The sequence below is a fragment of the Eutrigla gurnardus genome (genome assembly GCF_963514095.1).
Source record: "Eutrigla gurnardus genome assembly, chromosome: 17".
NCBI classification, from domain to species: Eukaryota; Metazoa; Chordata; class Actinopteri; order Perciformes; family Triglidae; genus Eutrigla; species Eutrigla gurnardus.
The window spans coordinates 11,575,361-11,593,228 of record NC_139928.1 but is presented as its reverse complement, the minus strand read 5'-3'; the positions used below and the strand labels follow the sequence as shown (position 1 = coordinate 11,593,228).

General features: G+C 44.2%; 2 protein-coding genes across 3 annotated transcripts in view; both read left to right on the top strand.

The window, feature by feature from the left end:
• The first annotated feature begins 270 nt into the window (after positions 1–270).
• poc1bl (POC1 centriolar protein homolog B (Chlamydomonas), like) lies at positions 271–14,145 on the top strand. Of its 2 annotated transcripts, none has more exons than XM_084032908.1 (11): positions 271–407; positions 3,103–3,535; positions 5,309–5,478; positions 6,553–6,742; positions 6,843–7,028; positions 7,603–7,720; positions 9,133–9,309; positions 10,518–10,649; positions 10,888–10,998; positions 12,191–12,343; positions 12,445–14,145. In XM_084032908.1, exons 2-11 carry the CDS (start codon positions 3,150–3,152, stop codon positions 12,574–12,576), a joined length of 1,755 nt encoding a protein of 584 aa, XP_083889034.1. In that variant the 5' UTR covers positions 271–407; positions 3,103–3,149; the 3' UTR covers positions 12,577–14,145. The 2 variants fall into 2 exon arrangements, with proteins under 2 accessions (XP_083889034.1, XP_083889035.1); XM_084032909.1 differs by having other exon boundaries at positions 306–417.
• A 2,348-nt stretch (positions 14,146–16,493) lies between these two features.
• LOC311027421 (polypeptide N-acetylgalactosaminyltransferase 12-like) overlaps positions 16,494–17,868 on the top strand; it is a 7,660-nt gene continuing 6,285 nt past the window's right edge. The window contains exons 1-2 of the mRNA XM_084031448.1: positions 16,494–17,081; positions 17,328–17,502. Coding sequence (XP_083887574.1) covers positions 16,729–17,081; positions 17,328–17,502 — 528 coding nt within the window. The 5' untranslated portion in view covers positions 16,494–16,728. The remainder of the gene's footprint in view (positions 17,082–17,327; positions 17,503–17,868) is intronic.

Below are 17,868 nucleotides of genomic sequence, written 5' to 3'. Positions count from 1 at the left end.
ATACAATCAGGCAAAGGGCATTTCATGAGTGGGTTGGCTGAATTAATCATTATGTGTACAATTGACTAATACGTTAGGTCACAATTAAGGACTTTACTATCTTATAATGCAAACAAAAATATATTTTAAGTGTATTTTCTAAAGCTATCGTACCCCTGTGGAGTGTCCACCAAAAGTTAAAACGATCGTTGTTTTTTTTATTTTGAAAGGTCTGACCGGAACCGCCGTTGTTTTTCGTGGCTGCTTCGTGTCAGGTCAGAAGCCCAACAACGTGGAGGAGAGGAGAGGATGTGGGTATGCTGACATCTGCAAGCCAGAGGTTTGACTGGAAGACGACCGCAGTCGGGCTGACAGACCCAGGACACATGTCTTTAGCGACCTTGAGGCAACTCCGAGACATGTAACTTGTTTTGAAAGGTAAAGTTCGACGAGCTAACCGCGTACTTTTCTTGAAGGAAGTGTGCCGCCGAGACGTTGTTAACTATCGGGCAAAGTCGCGTTATGTTCAACCAGTCGTTTGTCTGTTAGCGCTGTCAAGAAGTTGACGTCCTCGCCTGCTTACCAGTTAAGTCGCCGGTGTGACAGTGAAGTTAATGCTGACGTGAAACTGTTGACTCATTGTCTACTAACGGTCGGTTTGTCGTATACGCCTCATTGAAAAGTTAATTTTGGCATTATTCCGAGTCACATTCGTGCGACGTTGACCGAGAGCTTCCACCCTCTCCGCCGACATCCTTCTGACGTTGGGTACGTTTAATTTGACAGACCTGTTGCTGAACTGTGTGTTGGGACCGCAGCTGTACTCGTGACAGGGACTCGCTGACATGTCTCTTCTTTTCTTCCGGACAACACGTGAAACTCCTCATAAACCCCCCAAAAAGATAGTCTTCTGGAGATCACAGTTAGACCACTGGGCCACAGAGAGACCCGGACTGACACTTCATTCACTATAAATATGGGGGACATTCAGTTTTACTTTTGCTTTCAAGTGGAGCATTTTTCTGGCACCCAGAAGCTGCATAGGGAAGAGAATTTGTGAAAGTGCTTTTTTTTTTTTATTGCAAAGTTCAAGTCTGTTTGGATTTATATGGCTGTGTGTCAAGAGATATTTAGATTTAGAAGCCTGTCATCCTTCATCACAGCATGGGCCCTTTAAAAATAGTTGCTGTCACTGTTGTATACACACATTGAAAGCACCAGAGATATGTTTGTGTTATTGAGAGGATCTCCGTGCGACGGCATCTTTTGCAAATTGAAAAGGGTCAGCAGGTCAGTCCTTGTTGGATATTTGTCCCTCCTTCTTGACGGGAGAAAATGAGCAAAAGTACACAGTATCGCCGCTCCATTCCACATTAACCACGGAGAGCACTGGAGCCTCTCTTGTGTTGTTAACCTGACATCTAACAATCACGTGACTCCAACATCAGGCTTAGTTTATTTCTTCTGTGTAACTATGTTATAAATTGTTCATTGACTCATGTTTTTCATTGCCTTCTCTTTTTCAAGTCCTGTTAGCCCCGGGAGGCTGAAAAACTGCATATTGCTTGGGAAACAGATTCAAATCTGAACATTTTGTTTCAATCCCTCTTAGACACAAAGAAGTGGGGCAGGTTTTTAAGCTGCATCTTAGGCCTCCGTCCCCTATGGCTCGTTCCAAACGGCTCTCCGGTAAGGCTATCGCATTCAGAGAGAGTGGAAGGTGTGATGGATAGCCAATAAAAGGAGGTTTTGTCTGCCGGCGTCTCCATTTTGTGACCTCAGGACTCCTGAGTCCTCTGGCCAGGACCCAGACTGGAGTGAAACGACTGTGCTGCCGCCTTGAAGTGCTCACAGTGGAAATTGAGTTTCCTCTGACTCTGTACCATAGATGTATAGACACAGCACATTGCACACGCACCTTTATTTGAGTGTTGTCTCTATAGTTACATTAAGCCACACTGTATGCAGAATTACTTTACAGCATTAGGAAATCATTGTTCTCTGTTGTGAGGAAGCAGAACAATATGTGTGTGTGTGTGTCTACGAGCTCTATAGTATTGCTGTCTGGCACCGGCTGTCACGACTGTAAATGGCACCCTGCTCTAATATTAATGCAACACAATAATGTGATTCCCTTCAGTTCAGTGTCAACATAGCTAAGTGGCCTGTTTTTACTGGAGCCCATCTTTCAAATCCTGCCGTGCTTAGCTGATCTGTCAGACATGAATGTCTAAATTGGCCTCTTTGTGTACCTACAAACTCAGGTTAATCCTTTTCTTCTTACTCGGAGAAAAGGGGATCCATCCATGTGTAAATATTCCACCCAGGGTGTTGGCCTACTGCGTCTTTTTTAATTTTAGCTCAGTGGAAATCCTTAAATGATCATCCCATCAAATTACTTAATCTAATTGTGTAATTGTGTTGAGTGTTTAATTGCCTTCAGTCTGCTTTTCAAACAGGCAAGTATTGTACAAGAGGCTGGAATGCTGTATAACCGGTTGTTGTGTGTACTATAGCAGCATTGTGAAAGCTTTACGTGGAAGGCATTCATCAAGTCAAAACTGCTTTCTGGATTCTGTGTTATAGCTGTAGCTAAAAAAGGGTTTCCTGGTTATGAGTTGACTGACCTGAAACCTGATGACATTTAAAAGCTGCGAAACGCTTTCCTTATATGAGATTACCGTTAGGTGATGACTAATTCTGCACTGCTGTAGTGAAGTTCATCAGAGTGCATCACAGACTCACATTTATTCAGCACATTTCTGTATGGTTAGGCACAATTTAGACTCTTCCATCTTTGCAGTTTGTATTTAATGAGCATCTTAACGCAGCCCTGAGCATGCCGTTATATTTATGATGGTCTGCTCTTTCGGAGCTCTGTCCTTGGGGCACTGGCAAATTTAGAGACAAGCACCATCTTACTGAGGTGTTTAGGTGACTTCACGTCATTGTGAATGGGTTTGTTACCTGATTAAACCTCATTCTAATCGGGAGAGCTTTGATTTCACAGTTCAATCTTGTAAATCTAGTGTGCTTGGTAGTTACAATTCAATTTATGTCCCTTAACTATTGTATGAAAGTCTTAATGATCATGTTTTTGATTTCATCCTGTGTCTCTTTCAGCCGCCCTGAAGCCCAGCCAGTCACAGTGCCTCGCTGGGTTTTCCATCATGAGGGGGCGTTGCTCTCGAAAACTTGGCGTGCTGGCCAAGGCTGGCTTCCTGCTCTGGGTGCTGTGGCTGGGCTACCTCCTGTTAGCGCGCTCCTCTTTCCCCTCGTCTTCCTCTGAAGGGGAGGAAGCCGAGGACCACAATGTTCTGGCGAGACAGCTCTCCCTCGACGAGAGCGGTGCTGATGGGCAGCTGGCGAGGCCCCTGTACGTCAAACCATTACCGGACCAAAATGCACCGGGGGAGTGGGGTCGGGCCTCACATCTCAACCTCAACCCGGAAGAAAAGAAAGAGGAGCAGGACAGTGTGGAGCGCTATGCTATCAATATCTATGTCAGCGATAGGATTTCCCTCCATCGGCACATCCAGGACCACAGGATGAATGAGTGAGTAGAGCGAAAAGAGTGAGAGTAACCCAAAAATCAGAAAGTTTACTTGAATAGTTTTCTAGAAAATCGCTAATCCTTCTTTAATTGTTTGCTCTTTGTTATGTTTTTAACATATATGTATCTGCAGCCGTAAAAGCTGCATGGAGCTGATATCTATGCTACAACTGTGTCAGGGATGAATTAGTCAATAGAGATTAAGTTGAGCTCTTTACTGGGATCAGTTTTCCACTGACAGTTAGAAACAGGGATGAAAGCTCTCGGGATGCATTGCAGGGCTTACTGAAGCTGGTGTAAACAGCTCCCTGCCTGAATGTATTTATTCCATTGAGTTGCTGTCCGCAGCAATTCTCAACTCAGCCTCTGTGAGGACACGCAGAACAAGATGTCTTTTCATTAATACTTTCTCCTTCCGCCTTTGCCTTAACCCTTACTGGCACCCATCCCAATGAAACCCAGATGTGGTCTCCATCGGTGTGTGCTGAGATCCATCATTTGTGTCCAAACCACGTATTTGTTTTATCTGCCCTGGATTGTCCCAGTTAAGTATAGATCCTCTTTAGCAGTCCTATGCTTTCAATGGCTGTCGTGCTAAATCCCCTAAATTTAATTAATTTTGCCCTAGTGCAACTGGAATAAACCATTTTACCAGTGAGATGCCTGCATATCCGAAGGTAGACTGTTTATCCAAGGATAGTGTTTTAGCAAGAGATATCTTTATCAGTCCTCCAGCATAATTACATTACGTTATCATAAGCTTCCTGTTTTGTGGGTATGTGGATAGCTAGTTGTACTTAAATAGTGTGAGCAACAACATGATTGATAACTATACTCATGTAGCTGAGGTGTGAATGATCAGCATAGAACTGCCAGTCGTTTGTTATGGGCTATTATACATGAAGGGAGATTTGTGGATCGCATCGTTCATGTAGTTAACGGATGGTGAATCCTTCAAGCGGTCCCAAGGGTGCTACTTCTTCTGTTTTGCCTTATGCATACAAGCAAATGTGTAACGTTTTATTTTAAGGTGGCGTGTATACACTTGTTGCGGTTCTGCAGTATTTGCATAATTACGCTAGTTCCCTCCTGGGAGCAGGTTTCGTGGCAGATTCACTTTGGGCCACGTTTGCAGCGCTGTGAATACAGTGCTTTTGAAGGAAGGGAAACTGGCTTATTTGATTGGACGGGACTAATGCCAGGACACTTTTGTTGTTATACCAACTTCCAACAGTGTCATGGTTGTGGGCTCAGCCTCTGGCTACAGAAGTCATTCAGCCTGTGCCAGTGGTGACACACTCAGTGTTGTACACAATTTAGGCATAATAGAGCTCTCTGGAAAAAATGGTTTCTTTTTCCTCGTGTTTCTTTCTCTTTCTCGTGTCTCCTTTGTTTACATTCCCTCGAGCCATTAGTTTACAGTTTTTTCCACTTTGATTTGCATCCGGTATTGCCTCTGTCCCCTTTCTCTGTCCGGCTCTTTTCGTCTCTTGTTTGCTCAAGTTTCTGTGGTCTCCCCCAGAGCACTGCTGTGGTATGTTGCTCGCTGGTGTGATACCCTCCCCGCCCCCATCCATATTTCTGCAGTTCTTTATTGTTTTAATGACTGCCATCTGGATTACGACCAGATACCTCCTCCCGCTACAATAGTTGCTGAAGCTGCTCTGGCCATGTGAAAAAATCATTTCTTGCTCATATGCTGTCGTTTTTTTTAAATAACTCTTGCTTATGTCCACTCTGTCTGTCTCTTCCCCCACCCACACAAACATACCTCAGATGCAGAAGTAAGAAGTTTGATTACCGGCGTTTGCCCACAACCTCTGTTATCATAGCCTTCTACAATGAGGCCTGGTCCACCCTGCTGAGGACGGTTCACAGTGTCCTGGAGACCACGCCTGCCATCCTGTTGAAAGAGATCATCCTCATCGATGACTACAGTGACCGAGGTCTGACACTCACACTGACAACAAAACAAGTCTGTCAAGCTCAGAAACAAACAAGTCTGACCTTTAATGACGAAATAAGGTGCAGGGTAACTAAGGTATTTTTGGGTAAATCTGCTATAATCATTAGAAATGACTTTGCAGAGTCAGTCTCCCTGCTTCTCTGCTCCAGCCTCCTCTTCTCAGCCTTAGTGTGTGCATCTGTTAATATGATTTTCTTTGGATAGCAGGCTCTTATTTCCAACATATTTTTTTTTTTTGTTGCATATCATTCTTGAGTCTTGATTGTGGCTGCACAGCGTCAGCATCTATGTGACACAGATGTGAACTGAAGCATGAAGGATGTTTGTGACAAAATAGTCTCAACTCAAAGGTCAACTTCCTCGCTTTTCTGAGCATTCACCTGCATCTCACAGTCTCCATCAGCAGACGCTGTGAGCGATACTGCTTTGTCATAGAGACTGGATATAGGAGCAGCTTGATTTCTGTCTGTCCGTCTTAATGGAATTAGTATTGGGTCCCAGCTAGTCTAGTCTGCGTGTAGTGGAGACATTACACCATAATGATTACTTCAGTGTTCACTGAGCTGCCATTACATCATTTCCTCTCCTCTGACCACTGTGACCAAATGGAATGCTCGACTATTGCCACTCCCCAACCAGAAAGCTTGCTGCAGACAGACAGACAGACAGACAGGCAGGCAGTCAGTGACTGCAAGACTGACTTCCCTCAGGTTTCACATTTGATGGAACAGGGTCTAGCATACAACGCTTTGCACTGACCTTTGTAAGACCATAAAATGTGTTAATATCAGCTGATATGGAAGTTGACCTAACTAGGAGAAATATTTCTCAGTAGTCGTTCCCTCATCGGCAAATAATTTAATATAATGTAATGTGCTTGAAACAGTATATTAATGCAAACATTGAAACTCCCAAGATAAATGTGTAATTAAAAAGGAGTCACTAGAATTCCCATAATTATCACTCCACTTTGCAGCCCTGACTTTAGAGTTTAACATACCTTTGAATGTTACAAATTATGATTGTGTGTGCGTGTGTGCATTATGAACAATAGGCTACCTGAAATCCCAACTAGCTGACTACATCAGCAGTCTGAATCGCGTGAGGCTCATCCGCACCAACAAAAGAGAGGGTCTGGTCCGGGCGCGACTCATTGGTGCCACCTATGCTACGGGTGATGTACTGACGTTTCTGGACTGCCACTGTGAGTGTGTCCCTGGCTGGATTGAGCCTCTGCTGGAAAGGTGGGTTGTGCTCATTGTTTTTAGGACCTCCACCTGATTGCAAAGTAAAACTCAAATCCAAAATACTTAAATCCATTTTCTTGCCACACGTTGTGTTTAGGATCGCTGAGAATGCCAGCACCATCGTGTGCCCTGTGATCGACACCATCGACTGGAACACCTTTGAGTTTTACATGCAGACGGATGAGCCGATGATCGGAGGTTTTGACTGGAGACTCACCTTTCAGTGGCACCCGGTCCCCGAAGTGGAACGTAAGAGGCGCACGTCGCGCACTGACCCCATCAGGTGACAGCTTGATACTTACCAAGGTCTACTCTTCACTTTATCAGATTGGCACGTATCGGCGTAGAGCTCGGCTCTCAAAAATTCAAACACCTCTCACTGCTAATTTGTCTCTGTACGTGTTATATTACTGTATTAATTACTTGCTGCAATTACATTTCTATGACACCCCAATAATGTTTAACTGGAACACTGGGCTCAGCTTGATTAGAGCAGTCTATTTAAATGAGTTGCCTTTAACAAGCCTTACTGAAAACATGCAGTGCATCCTAATTATCAATCCTTCTGTTGGTTTCATCATACCCATATTGCTATCAGAAATAAAGCACGCTGTCATACAATCCACAATCAACTTTTAGTTCACCAACCTGCTACTTTTAAAGGGCAACTTCACACAAAGTGTTGTTTGGAGGGAAGTCGCTGCAGAGTGTCGATAGGCTGATTATTAGCTTCTTTCTTCTCAAGCTTCTTTACATAAGATGGTTCAAATCTTCTACAGAACATTAAAATAGGACTAAATTATTTATTTGGAAAATTCCCATTTTGAACGTCACCTTAATTTCACCGTTTCTCCCAGGTCTCCAACAATGGCAGGTGGATTATTCGCTGTGAGCAAGGCCTACTTTGAGCACCTGGGCACATATGACATGGGGATGGAGGTGTGGGGAGGAGAAAATCTGGAGCTCTCCTTCAGGGTGAGTTCATTCTTCCGACACCACAGAGTCACTACTTCCCCACGGCAATGCCACTAAGCGTTGAGAGCGGAGTTCAGCTTTTAAAAATGTGGGGAATGACTAATCTAGTCTGCTCTGTAATGGAAACAGACCATCCGTTGACTTGTTTGTTCTGTGACTAAGAGCAGACAGAAATATCAATGAGGTTGATCGTCATTACATTACCAAAGTGAATCTTTTCTCTTAGGGGAATGCCCTTGGTTGTTTGATTCATCGATCTAACTGACAGTCAGTGGGTGGTTGATATGAGAGAGACGCATGTCAGTGTCAGATCACAGTCAGCCTGAAACGGCAGCCCTATATTGGCTGTTACCTTGTTGTGACATCGGTGTCGCTTTTCACTTGTTTGCGCCGATCAAATTGGCCCCGATTTTCGACTGTGTGAGTTTGATGCACGAGCGAGGCCGGGCACTGTAAATTTGTTCGTGCATGATTTATAGTGTGTATGTTGTTTCAGTGTGAAGACAAATTGTCTATCCCCCCCCCCTGAGTGATGTGTTATGCGTGTGGAAATAAAAATGCCTCTCGCCGTGGGACTTTCCTTCCATACATAATTTATGTTTTGTGAATTGGTTTTCAACTCTTGAGTGTTAAAAAAAAAAAGAATAGACGGCACGCTAAAATGCCCAGTGAATTAAGATGGAAGGGACTGTCATGTTTGGCTATGGATATATGATAATGATTTTGCTTCGTGTGATTGGAATATAGCTCAGCCAAGTATTAAGAAATACTATGTTAACAGCCCTCCGTTCTTCACGGGAGTTGTTTTCATCCCCTTCCTTTTTGTTTTCCCATGGTGAAAGATCAAGCAATTATACAATGCAAATTTACACCGAGTTGTTTTCAAACGCAGCCTCATGACTCACGAAGCATGGGTTGAATTTTTCATGATGAGGCTGAAGGTAAATAGCCTTTGTTCGTCGGATGCATCAGTCATCACAATCAACAGCCGTGAAACAGACTACAAATGACTCGTCAATAAAAGTACTACATGCTTCTTACAAATTACCTGCCAGGTTATTAGCAGCTAATTCAAATTTGAATGACAGACGAAGTGATGAACACCAGCGGTAAATCAAAGTGCCAAAGTTCACCAGTGGTTGTGACTTGGTTAATGATCTGTGTAAATGCTTATTCTCTATCATAATATGTGCACGTCATTGTCAGAGCCCATGTGGAAAGACTAACAATGCATACAGTATATGCTGCTGTCCATTCATTCATTCCTGTCTTCATGACGCTGTATATAGTGATATTTATATATCTTATTGTGGGTATATATATACACTGTGTAAAAGGGTTTGGTAATGGATATTATTTGATTTCCTTGAAGGTTATGATGTCAAAGGAAATAAAAAAACGATCTCCCTCAGGTGTGGCAGTGTCGGGGCAGCCTAGAGATTCACCCCTGCTCTCATGTCGGCCACGTGTTCCCTAAAAAGGCCCCTTACGCACGGCCCAACTTCCTCCAGAATACCGTACGTGCTGCAGAGGTTTGGATGGACTCTTATAAACAACACTTCTACAACAGGAATCCCCCAGCTAAAAAGGTAGGACCCTTACAAAGGAAAGGAACCATATTTTTAAATAATAAAGAAGTTGATGCTAGAAAACTCACATTTTTAACAAATAGATTCTCTGAGCTCCGGCTTGTTTTTTCATTCAACTGCTAATGAATTGAAGCCCTGCAGCGATGCCAAGTTACCTGTTACAACCAGCAGCTCCATGTTAATATGGCACAGAGAGTGGCCAACCCCATGTTGGATTTAGATGTTTTACATGATATGATTCAGCTGTCCGTGTGTGTGTGTGTGTGTGTGTGTGTGTGTGTGTGTGTGTGTGTGTGTGTGTGTGTGTGTGTGTGTGTGTGTGTGTGTGTGTGTGTGTGTGTGTGTGTGTGTGTGTGTGTGTGTGTGTGTGTGTGTGTGTGTGTGTGTGTGTGTGTGTGTGTGTGTGTGTGTGTGTGTGTGTGTGTGTGCATGCGTGCGTGCGTGCCTCTCAGGTTCAGTATTGGGTGCCATCAAAAATTAATGTATCTCAGTTTCACCCTTCTGAAAAAAAGTAAATTATTAATGTCGGGGATCTTTGATCAAACAATAAATTACCTGGTCAGGGGGACATTGAACACAGCGCTGTCAGACCAGATCACCAGCTCCAAGTACATTATGCTGCTGTCATAATATGTTAACATAGTGCAGAGCTACAGACAATCATAGTTTTGTTCATTAAGCACATATAGTGACTTATATTTTAAAGATGTTTAAACAGATGGACGGCCACTTCACTGTGTCTTCCAGATGTATTATTATAGCAGGTTCTGAGTTAACTGCCTCATTTCTTCAAAGGATTAAAATCTTATTTGTTGAATATTTGAGGAACTGCTTTTGGACATTGTGTATCCCAGCAACAGCGGGATTCTGGAAGTCAAGTGAGATAGTTGAGTTTATGAATGAGACTATGTGGTTACATTGCAACCTCAGGCAGTGCATAGGTGTACGGTGTGTCCTGGACTTTGAGTGCTTTAAGGAGTGCCCCACCTCAGCAAACAATCACCTGCTAATTATTTTCCTGCTGGTCATGTCATATCCAGGATGTAGATATTTACCTTTGCGATGTGACTGTTTTTAGTTCCGGCTGCTTGAAAATGTCACACCTACCACAGAAGTACAATGTGTATTGAAAAAGGATAAAAAATCAAAGGAGATCTGCATTCTCTGCCGGTGAAAGATGACTTATTCATTGTGTGCTTACTTTCCAGGAGAGCTATGGGGATATCTCAGAGCGACTGCTGCTGAGGCAGAGGCTGAAATGCAACAGTTTTGACTGGTACTTGAAGAATATCTACCCTGAGCTGCATGTACCTGAGGACAAGGAGGGCTGGCATGGGGCTGTGAGTGTCCGCTATCCATTATTTGCCCTGATACAATTCAAGTGCAGCCTCACTGTTTTGCTTACATTTGTAGATTTAGATTTGAGGCAGGCTAGTTACTGAAGTATTTTTATATATGGTGTATACGCCTCTACAGTCTGACCTGCCTGTCAAGAAAAACAACCTACGAGACAAACCCCTCCCGCCCATGAAGTACGGCTTTAATTTGTATTTCTATTTATTGTTCTCCTCCTGCCAGGTGCGTAGCTCAGGGATACACTCCGAGTGTCTGGACTACAACTCCCCAGAACACAATCCAACAGGTGCCCACCTTTCTCTGTTTGGCTGCCACGGCCAGGGAGGCAACCAGGTACATTAAGCATTTCACACCTCGTTTATCGTGTCCTTTCCCCCTCTCCCTCTCAGGCACAAATGTGTCCTGAAATGTCAACGCTCTCTGCTAACCCCTAAAACGGGCTGCCACAGTTGATGCGTGCCAGAAAATTGCTCTCTGCCGGCGTGTCCAGCATGACTTGAATTTAATGGAGGTTGGAATTGTATCCACACTTACCCCCAAAAATATTGTGCATTAGACTGCAAAGGCCCCGCCAACAGCAGTGATGCATGGTTTAGCGACCTGCACGTTATTCGTCCGTGAGGATGTATATTTAATGTTGGAGTCAGACAATAGGCAGGGCTCCTCTCTGTGAATCTCAACCCGCTTGATATCTCTGATTACGCCACTGATGCGCCGCATCAGGTGTCCCCAGTAACAAAAAGCACCATGTGTGACTGAAAATCAATGTTTGGATAGCTCCCCGCTGAAACAAAAAACCTTGAAGGCCCTTCACTGCCTCCCATTCCCTGGCCCGCATACGCACCGCGTTCCATTTAAAAGATACATGAGCCTCGCTGGCAGAATGAATGGCACAGCCCGGGTAAATAAGTTTAAAGCCAGGCGCAGGGGCCCCGAGTGAGTCTTTTATTAGAAAGTGCCATTATGGGCCCTGTTGCACCTGAAAGATGTATGAGATGTAAGGAGAAGGATGGGGAAGAATGAAGATTGATTACCTGACCCTCCATTTAACGGGGAGCCCGGGGAGCGTTGCATCTTTTGTCCCGATGGGCCAGGATGTCAGATTGACACCAGAGCGGGAGAGTTGGGTTTTATTGACGTCCTGTTGATTGAGAGGACACACGGCCCCTGTCTCTGCTGATGAGACCCCTCGACACGCACGCAGACATGCCAAGGTGGCTTAGTGAGGACTCGATCCTCCCAGCAGTAGGAGAGGAAAACCTCCTGTAATCCAATTAGGAAGAAACTGCACCGCACGGCTTTCTTAATAAAGAGGAAAGATTAAAATAGAAAGCAAGTATGTAACAAAACAACTGGAATAGAGGAAGAGCGGCGTTTCACTCTCAGTCACTGTTGTTGTTGTTTTGTTAAAGTTTCCAAAGTAATTTCCATTTCATGGCAAAGCAACGCATATTATAATCTTTCTGCAATGATACTGTATATACAGAGCAAATAATCACATAACCGGGCCCTTCTTCTGCTCCAGTACTTTGAATACACGACTCAAAAGGAGATCCGGTTCAACTCGGTGACGGAGCTGTGTGCCGAAGTGTCTGAAGGTCAGACCTCCATCAGTATGAGGCACTGCCCGACTGATGGGGAACTCAAACCTCCCAGTATCACCTGGGACTTCAGAAAGGTAGGGGATCACACACAGACACCCCGAGTACCAGTTTCTCCACAAGACTACATTTCACACATCCAGCCTCTAATCTAAACGTTGTCCTTAAAACCTCTCAGGACGGGACCATCTACCACTCTCACTCAGACATGTGTGTGACGGCCTACCGCACCCCGGAGGGCCGCGCAGACACCCAGATGAGGCGGTGCATCCCAGGGGAAAAAACTCAGCAGTGGAAGTTTGAGTGGTAGGAGGAGGAGGAGGAAGACAGAAAGTAGCAGGGAACCTCAAGTGACCTTCTTTTACCGTAGTGCAATTACTACAGTCTCCTCTCCGAGACTGCTCTCCGTTTGAATGGGGAGTGAAAAGCAAATGAAAGGTGGTGAGACAGTCACTTTAAGCCAATGAATCGCCCAATTCAGAGCTTTTATGCCCACGTGAATGACTGAATAAGTGCAGATCGCAGCAGAGTGAATGAGAATCGCAAGGCCATGTTTATCTGGTCTTCCTAAGAGCTTGAGAGTTTTTTACTTTCTATTACTTTCATCCAAGTGCCTCTGAGACCAAAACGGAGTGAAGCGCACATCCGATGTGTCGTTGTTGTCACATGCTCTTTCATGTCATGCACCAACTTGAAAGCAGTAAAACTGATCTGACTGTTCAGCGCATGAAGAAGTGCCTTTCAAGGAGATCGAAACGTTTCCTAGACAAAGACATGCAAAATCATGCTGCACTACAAAATGTCACCTTGATGTTTAATTAATATGAATTATCATTGTTAAATAATTGTGCTTGTTTGTCAAGTGGTGGGGGAAAAAAAAAAACTAATCATTTTTACGGAGAGGCTGTTCAAAGAGTGTGTCAGGAATGTCGGGTCAGCAGCAATTTGCCCCAAACCAGCTAACATGCTTCATCATGTGAGAGGAAAACGGAACGAGAGCGCTGCGGTCAGACGGGACTGCTTCTAAATTCCATCTCGTATTTTTGGAGGCAGTTTCATGGTAGAATGCTGCCCTGAAAAAAAAAAAGACTGTCTTTTTCATGCATTTGTATGAAGTGCAATTTGCCCCAGAGAGCTTAGTGAGTTGACGGGAATGTTGGAATCTATCCTTCCCCGTAAAAAAATAAGAATGCCCTCTACACTTATCTGTGCCTTTTTAAAAGGTTGTCACTTCTGAAGAAAGTTGTTATTGTGCCGAAATGGAATTTGCCAGGAGGATGTCAGCTGTATTTAGAAACGTGTTTAAATTCTAACAACTAAAAACAACACTGGCTTGATGTGCTTGATTTTATTGAGACACAAAAACCCTCAAAGGGAAAGCCTGTTTAATTTATTCAGTCAACAGTGCCAGAGTGTTTTGTTAAGACTCCTGTATGTAAACCGTACTTGAAGCAGCATAAAACACTCCTGTTTGTTTATTTTTCCTCCCACTGAAGGGAATCCAATGACCTAGAGATGCATTGTAACTGTTGAATAGCAGCTGTATTTGCCGACGACTGCTTATCGCTGGACAATGTTTGACGTCTGACGTGAATGTCCGGTCCTTTTTAAACGAAATCATGAATAGGAGATATTCATGGAAACAGTTGGTGAAGATGTCAGATGACTCCTGTTTTGTGTTGCCTTTGTAAATAACGTTTGGATTATGGGACCAAAGTGGGACCGTGCTATCGTAAAGCACCTTTTCAGACTACTGATAATGCAAAAGGGATTGTAATGATGATTACTTGATATGAAGACGAGTGTGACTGAAATGGGATGGATGGATGTTTCAGTGATGACAAAAGCTGTTGGGATGATTGAAAGAATAAAAAACTAACCACATACACACACTGTCAGTTTCTTTGTTTCGATCTGCCCAGTAATGCAACAGAAAAAGCGTTTTTGCTGTTTGCTGGTGGAAGCAGTACCGCATTGAGCAAAATGTCACAAAACGAAGCTGTGGTAGTTTCATTACCGGTATCTTTTTCTTGTGCGGAAGCTTGAACGACAGCTTGAAACAGATGTGTGAACTCACTTACGGCTGACATTTACTGTAAATCTGCCACAGCATCCTACTCCCCTCAGACAGAGTTCACAGTATTCAGTCATTTGGCGCCACTTACTGGTAGGAAAGCAAATAACAGGGAAGTCAGGAGGGGGATTGAAATTGATGATGGTGGAAACCACTGAGTCTAAACAGGGTAACATTAATGTTTCAGCTGCATATATTCCACGTGGGTTCCCATCCGCTCAGAATAGTTAGTGAGTCACAATGCACTGTATTAAAGACATACGGTTTGTCTATCTTGCCTGTGAGTATTCAGAGGTTCCACTGTTTTATTTGGTTGCAGACGAACTGAATCGAAACTGCACAGATCTGTATTTAAGCTATAAATAGCATGTGTGGTATTTGTTGACTACTGTATCCTCCTGCTGCTGCAGCAGCTGTCCTTTGTGACCTGCTGCATACACTGAATCTTCTCCTTCACTTGATTCCTCCTTCTCCAGCAAGTTTTCTCTCTAACATGTGTTTACTTCATCTGTCCGAGCCTCTACTAAAAGCTTTACAGGACCCAGCACTACCATTAAACCGGTGTTGGCGGTGAAAGCACTTATTAGGCTGACTGAAGGAAGCACACATTCCAAACGGATTCGTCAACAATCAACTATAAAGTTTGATAGACAGGATCGACTACTTGTGTCGGAGAAAGGTTAAAGAATGCAATTAAAAGCTCTCCGTCTTGCCATGGGTGAGACTATGTTTGTAGTGGAGTTACAACAGGGAGGATCATGCCTTGCCCAAGGGAGCATATGCAGTTCACCATTGTTTCATTTCCCTCATTAACACATTTGCACCAAATATCTGTTGCATGGAAAATGTTATCCATCATCCGGTCCTAAATGAAAAGGCCCTCATGCATTGAGGTTAATATTGTGTCTCTGACATACACAACAAACCCAGCCTACCGTGATATATTACAACACTCCGGCTGACTTGTTGCCTTCCCGAGTCTCTTTGTAGTTTTCACAATATGAGTACTCGATCAAACGGCATGCCACTCAGATTACCTCCTCCCCTTGAACGATCACGTTAATTATTTATCATTTTAATTTGCTTAACCATACATTTTGTGTCAGATTTCATCTTTGGTGTCAAGAGTTTTCATATCGGTTTCATGTGAGTGACAACTGGCTGCATATCTAATAAGACCACCAAGTAAATGCTTTCTAAAAGTGGGTACTGGGTTCTCCCACTTTTGGGGTGTTCAAATATGGCTGCTATCTGGGGCTTTTAATGATTGATTTGTGCAAACATTCTTCGCAACGCAACTCAATGTGTCTGCTGCTGATTTAAAAAGATAAAAGATTGACCTGCCTCAATATCTGCCTAGAACTTCAACTTTAGCAAGTTATGGGAGATAAAGCAGTGCACTTCCGGTTTAACTAGATCGCCTTCAAATTAAAAGTGCGGATTAATGGGCGAAATCGCAGGAGCAGCATGAAAACAAGTGGCACCTTCATTTTGAAAACAGAAACTCTAGCAACCATTGATGTATACAATCTACGGTTATTTCTAGTAATATATTTTTCAATCCGATAAACTTTAATAAACTGCATGAAAGGGGGTATTTTTGTTGGAATTAATTTTTCAGAAAAAAACTCTTTAGAATATATATGCAGTTATCATGGCAATATATTGCATTTTAATATGGCTGCAATCTTGTGTTTTTAATTTTACATCAAGCTTACAGCATTTCTACTGCTTAACGGTATTTTATTTTTGGTGTCCGTAAACCGGAAACACGGTTGCCAGGCTAATTACAACATCATTCCAGTTCAAGTAGCCAGGAGCCAAACTTCAGCCTGGAAACGCTAATATACCGGTATAAACCGTATATAACAGGTTTAGCAAGATATGACTGGTTGCACAAACACTGTACTATAAACAGTTTAAACTTGTCTATGCGTAACGTAAAGTCCCCAATGAATACTAAATGCGGATGTTTGTTTTTTTTAACCTAGATTTGTCCAGTTGGAGGCACATGTTAGGTATCTTTAGGTAACTGGTGCTAATCGGATGAGATACCTAGTTAGTTAAATCCCAAGGTGTTAATCCGTTCACATCTCCAGCACACCTTTGAACAGAGGCGAGGAGGGGGAGGAGTGTCCTACTCCAACGTCCGACAAAGTTCCGCTAACCAAAACTCTCACGAGTTTGGTAGCTGGAACATTTCTCTCAGACCGGAGGAAACTTTGGCGTCGGTTCCGCTTCCGAGAATGTAAACTTGGAAGTAGTCAAACGTGACGAGGCTGCTTGAAAGCGTTAACATGGTTTACTTCGGCGGTGTGGGTGCCAACGGAGGGCAGCTCTTCGGGGCATGAAACTTCACTTTTTTGCGCCGAGGAAGCGAGCGACACGATGGCAGTCTGCGGCAGGAGGAACCGCTCCAAGTCACTTTTCTGCCTCCTCGGTGTCACCTTGCTGGGATATCTGATATTTGTCAGACACAACTCGGGGGACGCGAGCGCGACGAGTCGACGAGAGGCCCCCGGGGAGCGCGAGGTGGGCGACGAGGATCTGAAGAAGCCCGTGTGCGAGAGGCCCCCCTTGGATCTAAACGCCCTGGGGGAAATGGGGAGAGCCGTCAAGCTGGAGCTGAACGAGGAGGAGAAGAGAAAGCAGGAGGAGAGCATCAAACTGCACCAGATTAACACTTATGTCAGTGACAAACTGTCGCTGCACCGCAGGCTGCCGGAGAGATGGAACCCACTGTGAGTCCCTGCTGAGTGGCGTCCATTAAACACAGGGACAGTGATTAAGTTAATGCCAAGCAAAGCTCAAATCCACTTCCTCAACTGTAATGTGCTGTTTGGGTATAACTGCTGCCATTGACTGTTGTGCTCACTTATGTTAGATATGAGTATTTACTCTGGCAACCCAGGGTGCCAGTCTCAACACCTCACCTCCTCCTTTTTCATACGTCCACTAACATGCAACTTCTCCTCCTCCCACTGCAGATGCAGAGAGCTGAAGTACGACTACCGGTCCCTGCCGACCACCTCCGTGGTCATCGCCTTCTACAACGAGGCCTGGTCCACCCTGTTGAGGACGGTCCACAGCGTGCTGGAGACGTCGCCTGACATCCTGCTGAAGGAGGTGGTGCTGGTGGACGACTACAGCGAGAGAGGTATAGTGGGAGCACAGGCTGGTGGAGGAAGGAGGGGGTCTGAGACGCGCAGGCGGGAAGGCTGAGTGACAGTTGGAGAGGACAGGGAGGTTGTCATAGAGACACACGCAAGACAGGTTGGATGGCAGGGAGGGGACGGACTGACTTTGGCAATGAGGAAGTCAAACAGAGATGCGGGCAAGGTGGTGACAGGTGGTGGATTTATGATGCAGATGGAGGGATATTTTATACACATCCGGATAGACTCACGGATATCAATGTCACATGTCAAGTTGTTATTTTCCACATAAAGATACAAAAACGTTGAAAAAAATCACGAGCTATTTCAAGCACAATACTTTTTCTCAGTCTTTAATTGGAAGGAGAGAAGG

Bases quoted from the DNA above. Each gene is read 5' to 3' on its own strand.
- poc1bl (XM_084032908.1), top strand. From the start codon at position 3,150: ATGAGGGGGCGTTGCTCTCGAAAACTTGGCGTGCTGGCCAAGGCTGGC. The intron at 7,029-7,602 runs GTGACAGCTTGA...CGTTTCTCCCAG, and splicing joins TCGCGCACTGACCCCATCAG to GTCTCCAACAATGGCAGGTG. The intron at 12,344-12,444 runs GTAGGGGATCAC...AAAACCTCTCAG, and splicing joins TCACCTGGGACTTCAGAAAG to GACGGGACCATCTACCACTC.